Source organism: Oncorhynchus masou, chromosome 15, assembly GCF_036934945.1.
Source record: "Oncorhynchus masou masou isolate Uvic2021 chromosome 15, UVic_Omas_1.1, whole genome shotgun sequence".
Classification (NCBI taxonomy): domain Eukaryota; kingdom Metazoa; phylum Chordata; class Actinopteri; order Salmoniformes; family Salmonidae; genus Oncorhynchus; species Oncorhynchus masou.
The window spans coordinates 8,853,120-8,875,699 of NC_088226.1; the positions used below are offsets into that span (position 1 = coordinate 8,853,120).

Below are 22,580 nucleotides of genomic sequence, written 5' to 3' on the forward strand. Positions count from 1 at the left end.
TAATCATTTATTTCATAACAGGACTGTCATTCATAGCCATGCATGTATGTTGAGAAAACTCCCCACATCGTCAAGTGCTTTCATGGGGTCTCCATTCAACCCCGGTCTGTAATCTCAGACTCCCTCCCACCAGTGAAACCTCTAAAAACCAGTGAACTGAGGAGAACATGTTCATGTCGCTGGTTTATTAAGGGTACATTCTTTCCCCATATTGCAGAGACTCAACAGTTCATGGCTGTCTGAGATCAGAGATCTATGACAAGAGCCCGCCAACAGAAATACCATTTTATACTGAATGAACTCCACAGCTGTCTGCCATTAGGGGAGCATCTGCCAACATGTGTCTATATGAGTGGGATAGTGTGTGTGTACACTGCCATTTGTCTGAAACTCTAGTACATCCACCAAAGAACACAGAGTTATTTTCACTACAGAGAGAGGGTCCCTAACAGACATACCCCTATCTCCCCTGGGGTCCCCCCTTCTACCATACCCCCATCCCGCCTGGCCCTTCACACCTGTGCTGTCACTCAGACCTGACCTCTTCCCTGCAGTCAACACTCTCTGCCCCAACACAAGGCCCCCTTCTCCCAGGGAAGAGCCCTGTCGGTCCGAGCCTCCCCATACGGCACCCTGGCCCCTTATCCAGTCAACACAAAGCCCCCATTGTGAGCCACAATACAGGCCCCCCCATTTCTCTCTCGTCTGCTTTGGAGTGCAGGAGCACGTCCAGACCTACATGTCAGCAGCAGGGCATGCTTCGGACGAGGGGGTCAGAGCAGAGAGAGGGAGCCTCGTCTGTAGCAGTTCCTGAGACTAAAACGTGTCGGAGAGACAGAGAGTGTGTCAAACACAAACAAACAACCTGAGGAAAGGGCTACAGCCCATAATAATCACCTAGAACTATTCAAGCTCTGCTCCTGCTGACAGCTTAGGTGCAGTGAGGCCTCGGTACGGTTCGGTTGACTAACCCCCTGACTGAAGCCAGAGGGCCAGAGACAGGGACGCTGTTACTGTAAATGAGGAGAGAAGAGAATGGGACTGGAGAGAGAGAAAGAGGGTGATTGGTTGAGGCAGAAGAGAGACTGGTGAATAGTCCTTCCATAGCAATGCTAGAGCCGTAGTCTAGGCTGAAGTCAGAACACAGACATTCCACACACTTGTCCTCCTGTGTTCTCCTCACAAAGGAGGAAAAGGAAGGAACCACGTTGGGGAAAGAGAGCGCACAAAGCCACCCGGTCGTATTTTTCAGTTAGCAGTGCCGTAAGTGAAAGGGTCCCAGAAAAGCCCTGGCGGGATGACTGGAATTTTTCCTACAATGTCCTCTGAGCCAGAACATTTTGGAGAGAAGGGGAAAAAAAGAGAGAACAAAATAAGGAATGAAAGAAAACAAGAGTGGAAATGAGATTTTCTTCTCCTCTCAGGAACTGGACAGAGAGCCATTACAGAACAGTGGGGGATCCTTAACAGCCTGAAATGGCTTTTGAAACATCAATAGAGGCAGTCTTTCCACTCCCAAATGAAATTATCTGTATAACACACTGTAAGCACTACGCAGATCAATAGTTATTTAACTGTGCAAGATACGAGATACTGTCAATATAAGGTCAGCTACTCAGAAAGTGAGCTGACACACTGTAACTCCTCTGTGTGATGTGCCAGTGCGGGAATGTTCTTTTGGTCACATTCATATCCATAGTGAGGCAGGCAGCCGGACAGTCTGCCCTCCGCAGTGATCTGAGGGCCATGACACTACCACGATGACTCAGTACTTAGCATGCTGCGGATCACTAAGACAAGGGATGACCTCATTCCACAGTAGACCCCCTAGGGAGCGTACACAATGACCACTATGTGGCAGGACTGGGGATAGTGGGGCAATGAGGGGGGTAGATTTGACATGGGGCCCCAATTCAAACACCTCTCATGTTGAAACTGAAAGGCAGGCTGGCCACAATGGGTGAGTGCTCTGTGCAGGGATTTAGCCTATATTTAGTTAAAGGAAATTATGATGAGGGAGGGGGTGATTGGTCACAAGGGTTTCATGGCTATCACTGGTTAAGACACAATAATGTATGTGTGGATGGGGGTAGCGGGTCACAAAAGGAAGTGAGTGATGAGACATTGGGTGAGGTGGGGGGGATAGAGGTGTTGGACTAACCAGTAAAGCCTACCTATTGTATACGTGTGGCCACTGGCCAATATCATAGCACAAATGCTCATTAGAACTAAGAAGCAGGAAGGATTACTGCTCATCGCTTCAAGCTCTGGCTAAAAAAACTACAGACACAGACAGTAACAGTCAAAAGTTAGGACACACCTACTCAGTTAGGACACACCTACTCACACCTACTCAAATTCTTCAAAGTTTTATTTGATTTATTTATTTCACCTTTATTTGACCAGGTAGACTAGTTGAGAACAAGTTCTTATTTACAACTGCGACCTGGCCGAGATAAAGCAAAGTAGTTCGACACAAACAACAACACAGAGTTACACATGGAGTAAACAAACATACAGTCAAAAATATAGTAGAAAAATATATACACAGTGTGTGCAAATGAGGTAAGATAAGTGAGGTAAGGCAATAAAATAGGCCATAGTGGCGAGGTAATTACGAAATATCAATTAAACACTGGATTGATAGATGTGCAGAAGATGAATGTGCAAGTAGGGATACTGGGGTGCAAAGGAGCAAAATAAATAAATAAATACAGTATGGGGATGAGGTAGTTGGGATAGGCTATTTACAGATGGGCTATGCACATGTGCAATTATCTGTGAGCTGCTCTGACAGCTGGTACTTGAAATTAGTGAGGGAGATAAGAGTCTCCAGCTTCAGCAATTTTTGCAGTTCGTTCCAGTCATTGGCAGCAAAGAACTGGAAGGCGGCCAAATGGCGAATTGGCTTTGGGGGTGACCAGTGAAATATACCTGCTGGAGCGCGTGCTGCGGGTGGGTGCTGCTATGGTGACCAGTGAGCTGAGATTTAATTTTAGATTGGAGATGCTTAATATGGGTCTGGAAGGAGAGTTTACAGTCTAACCAGACACCTAAGTATTTGTAGTCGTCCACATATTCTAGGTCAGAACTGTGCAGAGTAGTGATGCTGGACGGGCGGGCAGTGATCGGTTGAAGAGCATGCATTTAGTTTTACTTGCATTTAAGAGCAGTTGGAGGCCATGGAGGGAGAGTTGTATGGCATTGAAGCTCATCTGGAGGTTTGTTAATACAGTGTCCAAAGAAGGGCCAGAAGTATACAGATTGGTGTCGTCTGCGTTGAGGAGGATCAGAGAATCACCAGCAGCAAGAGCAACATCATTGATGTATACAGAGAAGAGAGTTGGCCCGAGAATTTAAACCTGTGGCACCCCCATAGAGACTGCCAGAGGTCTGGACAACAAGGCCTCCAATTTGACATACTGAACTCTATCATAGAAGCAGTTGGTGAACCAGGCGAGGCAGTCATTTGAGAAACCAAGGCTGTTGAGTCTGCCGATAAGAATGTGGTGTTTGACAGAGTCAAAAGCCTTGGCCAGGTCGATGAATACGGCTGCACAAGTATTGTCTCTTATTGATGGCAGTTATGATATTGTTTAGGACCTTGAGCATGGCTGAGGTGCACCCATGACCAGCTCTTGGTATTCTCTCAACCAGCTTCTAGGAGGTAGTCACCTGGGATGCATTTCATTTAACAAGTGTGCCATGTTAAAAGTTCATTTGTGGAATTTCTTTCCTTCTTAATGCTTATGAGCCAATCAGTTGTGTTGTGACAAGGTAGGGGTGGTGCACAGAAGATTGCCCTATTTGGTAAAATATCAAGTCCATATTATGGCAAGAACAGCTCAAATAAGCAAAGAGAAATTTCAAGAACTTTGAAAGTTTCTTCAAGTGCAGTCGCAAAAACCATCACGTGCTATGATGAAACTGGCTCTCATGTGGACCGCCACAGGAAAGGCAGACCCATAGTCACCTCTGCTGCAGGGGATAAGTTCATTAGAGAGTTACCAGCCTCAGAAATTGGAGCCCAAATAAATGTTTCATGGAGTTCAAGTAACAGACACATCTCAACATCAACTGTGCAGAGGAGACTGCGTGAAATCAGGCCTTCATTGCCACACCCTGCGCTTAGAGATCCTTTTAATTCTCTAGTTGGTTAGGTCAGGGTGTGACTAGGGTGGGCAATCTATGTTTTCTATTTCTTTGTTGGCCTGGTATGGTTCCCAATCAGAGGCAGCTGTCGATCGTTTTCTCTGATTGGGGATTATATTTAGGCAGCCTTATCCCACCTGTTGTTTGTGGGATCTTGTTTTTGTGTAGCTGCCTGTGAGCAGCCCAGAACGTCACGTTTCGTTTCCTGTATTGTTTTGGTGAGTTTCATATTTATGAAACATGTGGAATTCTAAGTACGCTGCGCCTTGGTCCATTCATTCAGACGATCGTGACATTCATGGTCGAATTGCTGCAAAGATACCACTACTAAAGGACACCAATAAGAAGAAGAGACTTGCTTGGGCCAAGAAACATGAGCAATGGACATTTGACCGGTGGAAATCTGTACTTTGGTCTGATGAGTCCAAATTTGAGATTTCTGGTTCAACCTCTGTGTCTCTGTGAGACGCAGAGTAGGTGAACAAATTATCTCCGCATGTGTGGTTCCCACCTTGAAGCATGGAGGAGGAGGTGTGATGGTGATGGGGGTGCTTTGCTGGTGACATTGTCGTGATTTATTTAGAATTCAAGGCACACTTAACCAGCATGGCGACCACAATAGTGGTACTATCAGTTGTTTTTCAACAAGACAATGATCCAACACACCTCCTGTAAAGGCTATTTGACCAAGAAGGAGAGGGATGGAGTGCTGCATCAGATGACCTTGCCTCCACAATCACCCGACCTCAACCCAATTGAGATGGTTTGGGGGCCCCCCCGGGTGGCGCAGTGCTAACAGAGACTCTGGGTTCGCGCCCAGGCTCCGTCGCAGCCGGCCGCGACCGGGAGGTCCATGGGGCGACGCACAATTGGCCTAGCGTTGTCCGGTTCGGGAGGGCTTGGCCAGTAGGGATATCCTTGTCTCATCGCGCACTAGCGACTCCTGTGGCGGGCTGAGCGCAGTGCACGCTAACCAGGTTGCCAGGTGCACAGTGTTTCCTCCGTCACATTGGTGCGGCTGGCTTCCGGGTTGGATGCGCGCTGTGTTAAGAAGCAGTGCAGCTTGGTTGGGTTGTGATTCGGAGGACGCATGGCTTTTGACCTTGGTCTCTCCCGAGCCCGTACGGGAGTTGTAGCGATGAGACAAGATAGTAACTACTAACAATTGGATACCACGTAATTGGGGAGCAAAGGGGGTAAAAACTTTTTTTAAATGGTTTGGGATGAGTTAGACCGCAAAGTGAAGGAAAAGCAGCCAACAAGTGCTCAGTATATGTGGGAACTGTCTGGGAACAAGACTGTTGGAAAAGCATTCCAGGTGAAGCTCGATGAAAGAATGCCAAAAGTGTGCAAAGTTGTCATCAAGGGAAACGGTGACTACTTTAAAGAATCTAAAATCTACAATATATTTTATTTCCCAGTTTTGATGTCTTCACTATTATTCTACAATGTAGAAAATAGTCAAATTAAAGAAAATTGTCTAGATTCTAACACAGGGACGTGGCTGCTAAGGGGGCCTGTGTCCAGCACCCTTCCCGGTACAAAGAGAATAGCTCAGTTTCTTCCTGATGATGAAAGGTTTTGAGATTCTTTCTCTCCCTGTAGCACTGAGCTGCAGCAGCAGTGATAGTGATAGCAGTACTGTAGGGTGGTGGAAGACTAACAGCCAGAACAGCCAGAGCAGCAAGTCACAGTTCTGGATATATCCAGGTAGGTTCAGCCTGAGGAGCTGTAATGACAGAGAGGCTCCAGGCTCCATCAAATCCAACTTAGCTACTGTTCAGAAGGCTGACGTTACTCTGAACTCATTGAAACTGAACACACACTGTATCTATTGAAAAGTTTCCCTTTCCAAGAAGCCAGAGATAGATGGAATTTCTCACTGAAGGAAGAAGATTAACAGTGAGTCGTGCATTTCCCTAGGATCACAAGTTGAGTTAATAGCATCCTAAGTCTTGATCCTGGGCTCACACTCTCCAAATCCCTCAGTCAGTGGCCATCAATGTTAACAGGCTGAACTTTCACCTCTAATTAAACTGGCTCTTATCTGCAAAGGAACCAGTGAGGTCCTGGTCTCTACCTGGGATACAGGACAGTCGGCAGGGCAGTGGACGGGCCTTCACACATTGCCGGTGGCCATTAAGGAAGGCTAATTATGAGCGCCAAGTGTTTTTTTTACTTAACGCAAACAAATACATGCCATGCTCTGAAATTGAGTCATTCATGTTTTGCAGACAATATACATAACTTGCAGATAGACCGTACTCTGTGGTTTGTAAAACTATAAGCCTATTGTTGAGCTTTTACACATTACGTAGTCTATAAGTGGTACAGTATAGTCACATCAATAAGTAGTCTGTCAGACCCCTATGGCTAGCAGAGGCAGGGGGCAGCTCAACCATGACTAACGATGCCACTGCTTCCCTGCCTCTGGAACCTTTCACACACTAATCTCCTGGATTATGCAGCAAAACCCACGCAATCCACAACTCAGCAGGGCACCTGCCAGTCACACTTTGTGCACGTTGCGTCGCAGCAAAAGAGAGAGACGGAAAGAGAACACAGAGGAAGGAGCTATACCTTCCAATCACTGCACAAAACAGAGTGAGAGAGGAGGTTTACCTTGGAGCATGCAGCGGTATGCTGACTCTGAAATGGCGTAGATGTGTGGTGGCATCTCATGACGCTTCTTCCCTCTGTACATCTCTATGATGTTCTCTGAGTAGATGGGCAAGTTTTTGTATGGGTTTATCACCACACAGAACAGCCCAGAGTAAGTCTATGGGGGGGAGAGAGAAAAAAACCACAAATACAGTAAATCGACAAAATAAGAGTAAGCTATGAATGCAGATTTTATCTCTAGAAGAGGTTAATATGGGACCAAAGGTTTTTCAAGATGAGTTTCCATTGTACTGTGATCTAGGGGGATAAACACTTGTTAGTCTGAGAAGTGATCAACTCTCTCCATGTGGTTGAACTCAATCATCATACATAATTCAAAATAATTACTCAATCATCATGTTCTAACTCTAGAGTGGCTCTGAAGTGGTCTACAAAATGTCAGTGCAATTGAGCGGTCATCATTATGCTACACTTTGGTCCCTTTACTTTACGTCACCATAGTGATCATGCAGTGGCATGGAGGCAATAGTAGAAAACAGGTAAAGTGAGAGAAATAGTTGTGGGAAATGCAGTCAAATGGTAGACTAGCTTATCATGAAGTATCCAGTTGAATGTAAGATCTGGCAGCTCCTTACAGTGATGCCTCCCCATTAAACATTCTGAACTCCACGCCATAGTGAGTGCCTCCTTATCAAGCCCTGTGGCTAATGTTCTGAGAAATGACTTTGGTGGGATATTAGCTCATTCTCATGTGACTGGGGCTTGACATTCTCACTAGAGAGTGGAATGATCCCTCCCTACCCTCACACACATTCACCACTGCCATGCTAGAATAATACATTTTCCAACGTGCAATATTTGGAAAATAAAATGGATAACCTACGATCAAGATTATACTACCAACGGGATATTAAAACTGTAATATCTTATGTTTCACTGAGTCATGGCTGAACGACAACACGGATAAAATAGAGCTAGCAAGGTGAGGTGCGGGGGTGTGTGTCTATTTGTCAATAACTGCTGCTGGTGCGCAATGTCAAATATTAAAGAAGTCTCGAGGTATTGCTCGCCTGAGGTAGAGTACCTTGTGATAAGCTGTAGACCACACTATCTACCAAGAGAGTTCTCATCTATATTATTCATAGCCGTCTATTTACCACCAAACTGATGCCGGTCACTAAGACCTCACTCAACCAGCTGTATAAGGCCTTAAGCAAACAAGAAAATGCTCATCCAGAAGCGGAGCTCCTAGTGGCTGGGGACTTTAATGCAGGCAAACTTAAATCAGTTTAACCTAATTTCTACCAGCATGTCACATGTGCAAACAGAGGGGGGGGGACTCTAGACCACCTTTACTCCACACACAGAGATGCATACAAAGCTCTCCCCCGCCCTCCATTTGGCAAATCTGACTATCATTCTATCCTCCTGATTCCTGCTTATAAGCAAAAACTAAAGCAGGAAGTACCAGTGACTTGCTCAATACGAAAGTGATCAGATGACGCAGATGCTATGCTACAGGACTGTTTTGCTAGCGCAGACTGGAATATGTTCTGGGATTCATCAAATGGCATTGAGAAGTATACCACCTCGGTCATCGGCTTCCTCAATAAGTGCATCGACGACGTCATCCCCACAGTGACCGTACATACAGTGCCTTGCGTAAGTATTCGGCCCCCTTGAACTTTGCGACCTTTTGCCACATTTCAGGCTTCAAACATAAAGATATAAAACTGTATTTTTTTGTGAAGAATCAACAACAAGTGGGACACAATCATGAAGTGGAACGACATTTATTGGATATTTCAAACTTTTTTAACAAATCAAAAACTGAAAAATTGGGCGTGCAAAATTATTCAGCCCCTTTACTTTGTGCAGCAAACTCTCTCCAGAAGTTCAGTGAGGATCTCTGAATGATCCAATGTTGACCTAAATGACTAATGATGATAAATACAATCCACCTGTGTGTAATCAAGTCTCCGTATGAATGCACCTGCACTGTGATAGTCTCAGAGGTCCGTTAAAAGCGCAGAGAGCATCATGAAGAACAAAGAACACACCAGGCAGGTCCGAGATACTGTTGTGAAGAAGTGTAAAGCCGGATTTGGATACAAAAAGATTTCCCAAGCTTTAAACATCCCAAGGAGCACTGTGCAAGCGATAATATTGAAATGGAAGGAGTATCAGACCACTGCAAATCTACCAAGACCTGGCCGTCCCTCTAAACTTTCAGCTCATACAAGGAGAAGACTGATCAGAGATGCAGCCAAGAGGCCCATGATCACTCTGGATGAACTGCAGAGATCTACAGCTGAGGTGGGAGACTCTGTCCATAGGACAACAATCAGTCGTATATTGCACAAATCTGGCCTTTATGGAAGAGTGGCAAGAAGAAAGCCATTTCTTAAAAATATCCATAAAAAGTGTTGTTTAAAGTTTGCAACAAGCCACCTGGGATACACACCAAACATGTGGAAGAAGGTGCTCTGGTCAGATGAAACCAAAATGGAACTTTTTGGCAACAATGCAAAACGTTATGTTTGGCGTAAAAGCAACACAGCTCATCACCATGAACACACCATCGCCACTGTCAAACATGGTGGTGGCAGCATCATGGTTTGGGCCTGCTTTTCTTCAGCAGGGACAGGGAAGATGGGTAAAATTGATGGGAAGATGGATGGATTCAAATACAGGACCATTCTGGAAGAAAACCTGATGGAGTCTGCAAAAGACCTGAGACTGGGACGGAGATTTGTCTTCCAACAAGACAATGATCCAAAACATAAAGCAAAATCTACAATGGAATGGTTCAAAAATAAAAATATCCAGGTGTTAGAATGGCCAAGTCAAAGTCCAGACCTGAATCCAATCGAGAATCTGTGGAAAGAACTGAAAACTGCTGTTCACAAATGCTCTCCATCCAACCTCACTGAGCTCGAGCTGTTTTGCAAGGAGGAATGGGAAAAAAATTCAGTCTCTCGATGTGCAAAACTGATAGAGACATACCCCAAGCGACTTACAGCTGTAATCGCAGCAAAAGGTGGCGCTACAAAGTATTAACTTAAGGGGGCCGAATACTTTCGCAAGGCACTGTACATATCCCATATATTACAGGCAACATCCGCACTGAGCTAAAGGCTAGAGCTGCCGCTTTCAAGGAGCTAGACACTAATCCGAACGCTTATAAGAAATCCTGCTATGTCCCCAAACAAAACATCAAACAAGCAAAGCGTCAATATAGGATTATATTGAATCTTATTACACCGGCTCTGACGCTCGTCAGATGTGGCAGGGCTTGAAAACTATTACGGACTAAAAACTGGAAACCCAGCTGCGAGCTGCCTAGTGACGCGAACTAAATGCCTTTTATGCTCGCTTTGAGACAAGCAACACTGAAGAATGCATGAGAGCACCAGCTGTTCTGGATGACTGTGTGATAACTCTCTTGGTAGCTGATGTGAGCAAGACCTTTAAAGAGGTCAACATTCACAAAGCCGCGGGGCCAGACTGATTAACAGGACATGTACTCAAAGCATGCGAGGACCAACTGGTAAGTGTCTTCACTGACATTTTCAACCTCTCCCTGACCGAGTCTGTAATACTGACATGTTTCAAGCAGACCACCATAGCCTCTGTGACAAAGGAAGTGAAGGTAACCTGCCTAAATAATTACCGCCCCGTAGTACCCACGTCAGTAGCCATGAAGTGCTTTGAAAGGCTGGTCATGGCTCACATCAACATCAGCCTCCCTAGACCCACTCCAATTTGCTTTCTGAAAAGATTTGGCATGGGTCCCCAGATCCTCAAAAAGTTCTATAGCTGCACCATCGAGATCATCCTGACCAGTTGCATCACCGCCTGGTATGGTAACTGCTCGGCATCTGACCGAAAGGCGCTACAGAGGGTAGTGCGTAAGGTCAAGTACATCACTGGGGCCAAGCTTCCTGCCGTCCAGGATCTCTATACTAGGCGGCATCAGAGTTAGACTGTTCTCTCTGCTACCATTTACATTTAAGTCATTTAGCAGACGCTCTTATCCAGAGCGACTTACCGCACAGCAAGCGCTTCTGGAACGCCAAGTCTAGGACCAAAAGGCTCCTTAACAGCTTCTACCCCCAAGCCATAAGACACCTGAACAACTAATGAAATGGCCACCGGATTATTTACATTGATCCCCCATTTGTGTTGTACACTGCTGCTACTCACTGTTTATTATCTATGCATAGTCACTTTACCCCTACCTACATGTACAAATTACCTCAACCCACCTGTACCCCCGCACATTGACTCGGTACCGGAACCCCCTGTATATAGTCTCGTTATTGTTATTGTGTTACTTTTTATTATCATTTACATTCGTTTATTTGGTAAATATTTTCTTAGCTCTATCTTGAACTGCACTGTTGGTTAAGGGACTGTAAGTAAGCATTACACTGTAAGGTCTACACATGTTGTATTCGGAGCTTGTGACAAATAAAGTTTGATTTGATATGACATAAGGACATTTCCATAGAAAAGAACCCATGAGCACCAACTTGCTAATTTCATAGGAGCACATCAATTGGGTGTCAAATGAAAACTAATAGTCTATATTTTTGTGAAATTTTTCAACCATTTTCAATACAAACAAATTGGAATAAGCTAAGACTTTGATTTCTGGTCAAACAGATGGAAAAGGAGTCTTAGAAAACAAACAAGAAATAGTCTTAAGGTATTAGAAATACATCAAAACACACTAATTTTGAGCTAAAGACCCCTGCCAACTAATATCAACACTTATATTTCATTTTGGAGAAATTGTTCTGCCTTGGAATCCCATTACAAAAACCCCCACATATCTTTAAGATATGTTCTCCTTTCTCTCTGTCATGAGGAGAGAAAGGAGAGAAACTTCATAGAAGTAACAAGTAAAGGTTGACTTGCAATTAGTTAGTGTTTTTCATGATTTTATTGTCATTAATTATTAAGTGATTAAAACTCGGAATTCCGTTACCAAAATCTGTAACGGAATTTCAGAAATTGGTCATGAAATTTCTGGAATTGAATTGGCTAAAATGGGAAATCATAGTAGTCACAAACCACAGTTGGGTTCACAAGTTTGGACAGCACAGTACTGTACAGCACAGTAAAGAAAAGTAGCATATAGTTCAGTACACTACAGCAGAGTAGACTATAATGTACTGTATTCTATTGTACTGTTCTGTGTTGTACTGTGCTCTACTGTGCTGTATTTTGATGTCCAAACTTAGATGTCTATGATTGGTTCAAATTTGATCTTGTTTGGGGGCAGAGCTCATTAAAATAAATGGCCAGGGTTTAGAATAATATCCAAATACGTAACGGAGGATATTGTATATTTATATGTGTATGTACCTCACCATGAAGAGAATGACATTCATGTCCATAATTATGCATTTCTGTATAGTACATACTGTATTAGGGACCCATTATGAAATTACATTACTGCAATTCCATTACTGGGTGTAGATCCACTTCACTTACTACTATTCAATAACAAAAATAGATTTTTTCAAACTCAATGTGTCATGTCCTAGCTGACACCCCATTCTTTCGGCATACATCATTGAATCTTACATTTTGAGCAGAGATATAACAGGGTTTTTAAAAAATGTGGAAACATGAAGATGTTACCACAATTTTGTTATCAAACAGAGTTTTATGGTTTCTTAAATCAATGGTTTTTGTTTGGCATACATTTTAAGTGAAAGATCAGTGTAATTCCACCCTTATCACACACGTCAAGTACAATACAATGGCGTGGGGCGGGGGGGGGGATGCAGAGCAGAATTAGGACGAGACCGGCTGACAATCAAATTCCAGAAAAGAGCCCTTAAATTCTACAAACACCTAAAAGGAAGCAATTCTCAAATCTTCTACAAACAAAGCCATCACCTACAGAGAGGATAACCTAGAGAATGTCCCCTAAGCAAGCTTGTCCTGGGGCTCTGTTCACAAACAGACCCCACAAAGCCCCAGGACGGCAACACAATTAGACCCAACCAAATCATGAGTAAACAAAAAGATAACTACTTGACACATTGGATAAAACGTACTAAAAAAAAAAAAAGAGAAAACTGGAATGCTATTTGGCCCTAAACAGAGAGTATACAGTGGCAGAATACCTGACCACTATGACTGACCCAAAATGAAGGAAAGCTTTGACTATGTACAGACTCCGTAAGCATTGCTATTGAGAGAGGGCGCCGTAGGCAGACTTGGCATGGGGCCTCAAAAGGTTCTACAGCTGCACCATCAAGAGCATCCTGACTCGTTGCATCACCGCCTGGTAAGGCAACTACTCGGCATCCAACCGCAAGGCTCTACAGAAGGTAGTGCCCAGTACAAGACAAGACAGGGGTTAATTGGCATGGCCAAAGCAAGTGAAATAGATAATAAACAAAAGAGAAATAAAAAAAATCAGAAATTAACAGTGAACATTACACTCACAAAATATTAAGCATTTCGCTACACTCACATTAACATCTGCTAACCATGTGTATGTGACAAATAACATTTGATTTGACATCTATACCAGGCAGTGTCAGAGGAAGGATCTAAAAATGGTAAAAGACTCCAGCCACCCGAGTCATAGGGTTAGGGCAAGTGGTACCGGAGGGCCAAGTCTAGATCCAAAAGGCTCCTTAACAGCTTCTACCCCCAAGCCATAAGACTGCTGAACAGTTCATCAAATAGCCACCTGGATTATTTGCATTGACACCCGTTTTTTTTAAATTTTTACGTTGCTGCCACTCACTGTTTATTAACTATGCATAGTCACTTTACCACTGCCTACATGTAGATATTACCTCAATTACCTCGACTTACCTGTAACCCCACACATTGACTCGGTACTTTAGCCTGATTATTGTTATTTTATTGTGTTACTTTCTTTTTACTTTAGTTTATTTAGTCAATCTTTTCTTAACTCTTATTTTTCTCAAAACTGCATTGTTGGTTAAGGGCTTGTAAGTAAGCATTTCACGGTATGGTCGACACCTGTTGTATTCAGCGCATGTGACAAATACAATTTGATTCGAGGTGGAAGCTGAGCTGCCAAATATATGACCATATTAGAGAAACATATTTCCCTCAGATTACACAGGCCCACAAAGAATTTGAAAGCAAATCAAATTTTGATAAACTCCCATATCTATGAGGTGAAATACCACAGTGTGCCATCACAGCAGCAAGATTTGTGGCCAGTTGCCACAACAAAAGGACAACCAGTGAAGAACAAACACCGTCATAAATACAACCCATATTTATGTTTACTTATTTTCCCTTTTGTACTTTAATTGTACATAGCTATAACATTTTGAGAGTGTAATGTTCACTGTTTGTTTCTCTTGTTTATTATCCATTTCACATGCCAATGAACCCCTTTGGGGAGAGGGAGAGTAAGTTCATAGAACACACAGAGGTATCTATAACACACCAAACATGACTGACAGAGCCTCTGTTTAAAAGGCTTCTAATTGTTTCAAGAACTCTTATTTCATGCCTAAGGCCTAGTGGCTCCGTTCACCTCTTCCACGGGTCTGGATAAGGCAATGGGCAGAGGTGACCACAATAGAAATATAATAATAAATAATTATATTTTTATGAGATCACCTAAATATATGGCTTACTTGACCTTATCCAAAACCTCGGGGGTGAAGCCCATGGGTTGTCTATTTGTGAAGCCACAAGATGCAACCCTGTCTAACAATCAGGAGTCAGCCAAGCAATTAAGGCAGAAGGATAATGACTCAGCAGCCTAGCCACCGACAAGCGGCCCTGGAGAGCATGCTCATAATGTAAGAAGAGCCCAGTCAGCCTTTTCAGGGGAATGCCTTGCCAAACACTGACAATGACATAGGGAGAGGAAGAGAGAGAAACAGAGAGAGAGTGGGCTGTAAGGAGATAGACAGAGGGGAACGGAAGGAGAGAGGTGGTCTCAGTTCATCGGAGCTGGTCTGTGAGGCAGCTGAGCTGACAAGAATCTCTGTTGGTAGAGAAGCAGGGCATAATGATTCTATCAGCCTCCTCTCACTCCTTCTAAACCTTAGGGGAGGTGAATAGAAAAAAACAGCCCTCTGTAATTCTAACTTGAAGCTCCATTTTGTAGATAATTAAAAATGGATTCCCTTGATCTGAAAGCAGGAGCTATTAATAATGTGGCGGTGCCTCTGTGACGTGCAGGACCCAGGCAGCTGCCTAGGCAGACCTACCTGGCTGCACCCACAGCAATAATCTCAGGGCCTACTGTAGCATCCCACCAGACTGCAGCAGGGTCGAGATGGTTAGACACCAGACCAGGATGAAACAACAATGTTTATCTTGTTTATTCCTGATAATAACTCTATAATAACATAATCAACAGTATTGATTCAAAATAACACTTTCCTATCATACATATTATGCTTACTTTCAGGTTAAATGTGAGTGTGTGTCAATATCAAGTTAACACTGTCAACATTGCAGGAGAGTTTTTGCGTTTAGGTTTGCCATTACTCTGGGTAGACCTACAATACCTTATGGATGCATCATTTGTCTCCAGTCACAAATTCAGTTATGTTGCATAACACAAATAAATGCATTCTGCAGTACAGTCTACTTAGGAGGCCTCTCTTTCTCCCTCTCCCCAAAATGGGAATCCCTCTCCCTTCCCTCCCTTCCCTTCCCTCCCCTTACCTCCCCTTACCTCCCCTTACCTCCCCTTACCTCCCCACTCTCAGGAGGGGTTGGAGGCAGCAGCCTCTTCAGCAGAGGACGGAGTGGTAGGCCAGGCCTGCTGCTGGAGGAAGTAGGTCAGGTTAGCCTGCTCTCCATGCACCATGCTCCAGGGAAGGGGATATTTCCACTGTGAAATCGGATCCGGGGATGCAGTGGCTTAGTAACAGCTGAGAAACCCACAGGCAACAGCAGACATAACAGTCACTTGCATCTGCCATTTGGAATTAATAGCACCCCTACTGCAGCAAGGTGAGGACGGCCTAGTCCATTGATCTGAGGAGAATGACCTTGACAGTGCATATTCATTAAAGCTAATAACCCTTCAAAGTATGCTTTGAAATATGATCAATAATCTTTGTGCAGAGCTATTGAATGAAAAAGAGTGTCAAGCCAATAGCAGGGTGTTCAACTATCTTGATTTGATAATGTAATGGGCTTTTAACATAATCATATTAATAATACCAGGGGAAACTGAAAGAAAGAGAGCTATGCCTTGGTGGAATTGTGGCATATACTGTAAATGCATGGCACTAACGTTATATAGCTCTTAACCCATGACCTTAACCACCAGCTTAAACACAAAGCTACTCAGAAATTCTCAAAACAGAAGATTTTTTATTAAAAAAAAGAAACTGTTGCTCACTCTTTCTGGATAATTTAATTCAAAAATAACCACTGATAACTGCATGATGATCCATGAAAAGCCTGGTGCTGGTTTGGTATCCATGGAGAGTGTGTGTGTGTGTGTGTGTGTGCGTGCGCCAAGTTTATGGTAACACCTAAGATGTTTACATGCAAAATAGTTCTCCATGGAACAAGGGCAATGCCATGACAACAACAAAAGACTCAAGATAAGACTATGTGGGAGGCCTGAACACAATGCCACTCTTGAGAGAGGGTTAATGTACCCTTTATGCATGCACGTAGCAAGTGAAAGCTTGTTCTTGAACCTCAATAAAGAAACATATCAGCCAAACAAGAATGACAAGACAGCTAATTAGTGGGGGTTTTCCATTAGTGATACCACCTACATCCTGTCAACCAAGAGGCAGCTGGCCTCCACAAGTACAGAAGCTCAGCCAAGACTGCAATACATTTATTCAATGTTTGATCAATCAAACATTTTAAACACCTAAAGAAGTGCAGGAATAAGGTTATTGGCATTGGGCAGAGCATTAGGACAGAGAAAAGAGAAATCGTAAATTAGAGAGTGAGTGCAGGAAAGGAGACAGGACAGTCAGACACATTGCAATGAAGTGGGCGGGAGACAGACAGACGCTGTTTTCATGAAAGAATGCTGATGCTTTCTGACAGCTGGGGATTATATGCTGACACAAAGGCCTGGTTGTAGCGTCACTAGCTAGCGTTCCGGTTAGCCTGTTACCCACTGGACTGGCTCAACTCCCTGACTTCACATGGAGCCAAGGCTACGCCACCAAGCCATACTGGGGCCTCACTGAGGGACTGACCACAACGCACAGAGCCACATTACCCAGGGGGCTCCCTCTGCACACCAAGCCTAGCTCAGACACACAAAGCCTGGGGCAGCAGCGTACAGCGCAGCTGGGGATGGGTTATGCCCCAATGTGGGGGGAGGTCACCTCCTGGGGCTGGGGCACTCTCCCACTGACACAAATATATTCTTCATTTATGTCACGCCTACTCCCTTCCCAATCTCCGGCGCTCAACTAATCACTGGTACTGGCAAACCGCATTACACACTCCTGGAAAACCAAATCAATCTTTATTGGTCACATACACATGGTTACCAATGTTAATGCGAGTGTAGCAAAATGCTTGTGCTTCTAGTGCCGACAATGCAGTAATATCTAACAACTACCTAATACAAATGAATCTAAAGGGGTGAATGAGAATATGTACATATAAATATATGGATGAGCGATGGCCGAGCGGCATAGGTAAGGTGCAATAGATGGTATAAAATACAGTATATACTGTACATATGATATGAGTAATGTAAGATATGTAAACATTATTAAAGTGAATTATTTAAAGTGGCATTGTTTAAAGTGACTTGTGATTAATTTATTAAAGTGGCCAGTGATTGGGTCTCAATGTAGGCAGCAGCCTCTCTGAGTTAGTGATTGCGGTTTAACAGTCTGATGGCCTTGAGAAAGAAGCTGTTTTTCAGTCTCTCGGCCCCAGCTTTGATGCACCTGTAGTGACCTCGCCTTCTGGATGGTAGCGGTGAGAACATGCACTGGCTCGGTTAGTTGTTGTCCTTGATGATCTTTTTGGCCTTCCTGTGACATCAGGTGCTGTAAGTGTCATGGAGGGCAGATAGTTTACCCCCGGTTGAGTGAGAGGTTATTTCACTGACACCACACTCCGAGTGCTCTCACCTCTTTCCTATAAGCTGTCTCGTCGTTGTTGGTAATCAAGCCCACTACTGTTGTGTCGTCTGCAAACTTGATGATCGAGTTGGAGGCGTGCATGGCCACGCAGACGTAGGTGAACAAGGAGTACTGGAGGGGGCTGAGCACGCACCCTTGTGGGGCCTCAGTGTTGAGGGTCAGCGAAGTGGAAATGTTGTTTCCTACGTTCACCAACTGGGGGCGACCCGTCAGAAAGTCTAGGACCCAATTGCACAGGGCGGGGTTGAGACCTAGGGCCACCAACTTGATGAACTTGGAGGGTACTATGGTGTTGAATGCTGAGCTGTAGTCAATGAACAGCATTCTTACATAGGTATTCCTCTTGTCCAGATGGGATAGGGCAGTGTGCAGTATGATGGCGATTGCATCGTCTGTGGACCTGTTGGGGTGGTATGCAAACTGAAGTGGGTCTAGGGTAGCCGGTAAGGTGGAGGTGATAAGATCCTTGAACAGTCTCTCAAAGTACTTCATGATGATAGAAGTGAGTGCTACGGGGCGGTAGTCATTTAGATCAGTTATCTTTGCCTTCTTGGGTACAGGAACAATGGTGGCCATCTTGAAGCATGTGGGGACAGCAGACTGGGATAGGGAGCGATTGAATATGTCCGTAAACACACCAGCCAGCTGGTCTGTGCATGCACTGAGGACGCGGCTAGGGATGCCGTCTGGGCCAGCAGCCTTGCGAGGGTTAACACGTTTAAATGATTTACTCACGTCGGCCTTGGAGAAGGAGTGGTGGGGGCACAGCCTTTGTTAGTGGGCCATGATGGTGGCACTGTATTATTCTCAAAGCGAGCAAAGAAGGTGTTTAGTTTGTCTGGAAGCGTGACGTCGGTGTCCGTGACGTGGCTGGTTTTCTTTTTATAGTCGTTGATTTCCTGTAGAGCCTGCCACATACATCTCGTTTCTGAGCTGTTGAATTGAGACTCCACTTTGTCCCTGTACCGGCATTTCACTTGTTTGATTGCCTTGCGGGGGCAATAACTACACTGATAACTACACTGTTTATATTCAGCCATATTCTCATGGTTAAATGCGGTGCTTCGCACTTTCAGTTTTGTGCGAATGCCACCATCCATCCATGGTTTCTGGTTAGGGTAGGTTTTAATAGTCACAGTGGGTACAACATCTCCTATACACTTCCTTATAAACTCACTCACCGAGTCAGCGTATCGATCGATGTTGTTCTTTGAGGCTGATCGGAACATACCCCAGGCTGCGTGATCAAAACAATCTTGAAGTGTAGATTCCAATTGGTCTGACCAGCGTTGAACGGTTATAGTAACTGGTACATCCTGTTTGAGTTTCTGTCTATAAGACGGTAGGAATATGATGGCATCGTGGAAGGATTTTCGGAAGGGAGGGTGGGAGAGGGCTTTGTATACATCGCGGAAGTTAGAGTAGCAGGGGGGAAAGTTCGTCCAACTGGCCTCACAACCACAGAACAAGTGTAACGACGCCAGCCCTGGACCTCCACATCCGGCTTCTTCACCTGCGGGATCGGCTGACACCAGCTGTTAAAAACCGTCTCAGGGAAGCTCATCTGCGTGCTGGTCATCCTCACCAGGGTCTTAAACTGTCTGCAGTCCGGTGTCGAAACCGACATCAGTGGGCAGCATGATAATGCACGGACCCATGTCGCAAGGATCTATACACAATTCCAGGAAGCTGAAAACGTCCCAGTTCTTCCATGGCCTGCATACTCACCAGACAGGTCACCCACTGAGCATGTTTGAGATGCTCTGGATCGGTGTACAAAAGTGTGTTTCAGTTCCCGCCAATATCCAGCAACTTTGCACAGGTATTGAAGAGGAGTGGGACAACATTCCACAGGCCACAATCAACAGCCTGATCAAATCTATGTGAAGGAGTTGTGTCGTACCTCATGAGGCAAATGGTAGTCACACCAGATACTGACAGATTTTCTGATCCATGCCCCTATTTATTTTAAAAGGTATCTGTGACCAACAGATGCATATCTGTATTCCCAGTCATGTGAAATCCATAGATTAGGGCATAATGAATTTATTTCAATTGACAGATTTCCTTATTTGAACTGTAATTCAGTAAAATCTTTGAAATTGTTGCATGTTGCGTTTATATTTTTGTTCAGTGTAGTTTAATTTTCATTACGGCCATTATTCAACAACACACAGATGAAGAGAGCCTTCAAGAAACATGGAGAAACATAAAGCTATTATCTAGTGGAATTCGTCATCAAGCCTGGTAGAGAAGATAAATCAAAAAGACTGCAGTTCCTCCAGAATCCCAGTCACCATGACTTAGGTGATAACCAATCCACATTCTATTCCTGGAACGTATGTCACTAAATGGGTCAAGATCACGACGATACACTGTATATAGGACATCATTAACTAGACCCATCTGCACTGAAACATAGCTGCAGATAACGCCACAAACAATGAAAGCATGCAATTTAACCAATGCAAACTTGGACGTTGGATTTTTGGTGTGCTTAGATAAAAATAAAAAAAAGTTTACGGACTACAGAATGGAAAATAGTGATGGGATACCAACAGCAAGAGGTAGCTTTAAAATCTCCCTAATCTCCCTAAAATCTCCATCATCATATACATCACTGACACTATCTATCATCTAATGGAATTCTGGGATTGTAGGAGGTCTTTTCTACAGACGGCTTATATGTGAGAGGACAAAGGCTCCCGACCATAAAGATGCACAGATGCATAGAGCACAGCAGCAACAGTGACAGGAGGTGGGCCAGTGCCTCTCCCAGTCTGCCACCCTGCCCTGGGGCTCCACAGTCAACACACAGGGCCAAATGTGTTGGCTTTAATACCCAGGGACCCCATTAGATGAGACACAGACAGCTCAGAGATCAAACGAGCAACCACGAGGAATGGGGTCATGCAAACAAACTGACCCACCAATGTTTATGGTAGAAATGTCACCTACAAAGGTGAAAGTAAAGAAGATGTCAGGTAATCTAGATACAGAGAGAGAACTTACCATCGGTCTGAACTATCTGGAAATGGTTATAGAGTATGATCAGTCTTGGTGTGTTTTTTAAACTTCAATCAAGCCACAAGACAGAGAGAGGCGTATCCAAATAGCCATACTAAATAGAATGCGGAAAAAAGAAAGTGTTATAGTATATGCAATTTCTAAAATAGTACTCCAAATGAGTCATCTCATTGCATTAACTGATTGCGTTAACTCCCGCCACTCGCTCATTTTGGTACAGCAGTCAATTTATCTGATTATCAGCTGTTGTCAGACACGTGAGTCAGAAAAGACAAGTGAATTCTACTAGATCAAACGTCAAAATCAGTATGCAGTTTATGTGTGTAGTACTTATTCAGACACAGACCCTGTTTCCTCAGAGTTCCCCAGAGGTTAGGTTCTGTAGGTGAGCCAGGCCCTCTCAACATTATCAAGAGACCAATACATGGGATTCTGGGGTCTGGGTCTCAATTAAGGTATGCGTCGCCAGAGTTGCTGAAAAACAACTAAAATATTGAACTATTGAGCAATGTCTGCTGTGTGCATTATGTGTGAGTATGGTTGAATTTGCTTTCTAGGTGAATAGATGTATAATAAGAATACACTCACAAAAAAAGTGCTATCTAGAAGCTAACAGGGTTTTCAGGCTGACCCCATAGGAGAACCCCTATGTAGAACCCTTTTTCATTCCAGGTAGAACCCTTTCCACAGAGGGTTCTACATTGAACTCAAAAGGGTTCTACCTGGAACCAAAACCCTTTGGTTCTACCTGGAACCTAACCCTTTTGCAACCCTTTTTTCTAACTGTGTACAACAACATAACCACTCACGTAGATGAGTCCAGAGTAGTAGCGGTCTTTGAGGTTGTGCAGCACTGAGGCCTCGTTCAGGCAGGTGAGCTCGGCCATGTCTTCCACCTTGCTGAACTTGGGCGGGTTCATCTTCTGGATGTCGTCCTTGTTGACAATGGCCTTCTTGCCATTCTCTGACAGTTCCACCACCACCTCCTCTCCCCGCTCCTCCTTGATACTGGCCGCCTCAAAACCATGACGCTCTGAAGGGATCCACACCACCTTCTTGGCTGTCCAGTCGGCCTGTGTGGCCGGGTTGTAGACCACAGCGCGATCCACAAACAGGTACCGCTCCGGGTCCTCCAGCCCACTTCGATGAGCCATTTTGGGGGTACCAGAGAAAGAGTGCCACCTGGAAGAGGCAGAGACAGGCAGAAACTCAGTATAACAACATGTTTGTCATGAAATGTTAAGCACTCTCAGGCATGGCACTTATCAAGGTTGCATTCCTTTGTGACAATACAGCTACCCCCTTTTCAAGCCTAGATGTAGCCAGCAGATCTGACCCGCTTGCTTACAGCTGCACTGGGGTCGGACAGCATTCCTGTGTAGATTAAGACACCGTGAAGCTGGCACGAATATGGCTCGGAAATCGCACCTCAATCCAAGGATGAGAAAAGCATTGCACTCTAAGAATTGTCCCATTATCCCAACTGTTACACCGAGAAGACTGAACTACTGCTAGTTTTTACAGAAAGCTGTCCTTTTCGTCCTCATGCTAGGTAGAAGAAGCCACAGCAGCCATTTTGGAAGGTGTGTTTCCCGAGCCATATCGCACATCGGCTTTGCGAGATATCAAGGGTTTCCCAAACTTGGTCCTGGGCCACCCCCGGGGGCA

General features: G+C 44.4%; 1 protein-coding gene across 1 annotated transcript in view; it reads right to left on the bottom strand.

Annotated features, from left to right (window-relative positions):
* The window catches only part of LOC135555512 (myosin-10-like), a 78,264-nt gene that overhangs the window by 53,799 nt on the left and 1,885 nt on the right, over nt 1-22,580 (bottom strand). Inside the window, exons 2-3 of the mRNA XM_064988012.1 lie at nt 21,722-22,094; nt 6,775-6,931 (exon numbers count right to left, since the gene is read on the bottom strand). Coding sequence (XP_064844084.1) covers nt 6,775-6,931; nt 21,722-22,066 — 502 coding nt within the window. The 5' untranslated portion in view covers nt 22,067-22,094. The remainder of the gene's footprint in view (nt 1-6,774; nt 6,932-21,721; nt 22,095-22,580) is intronic.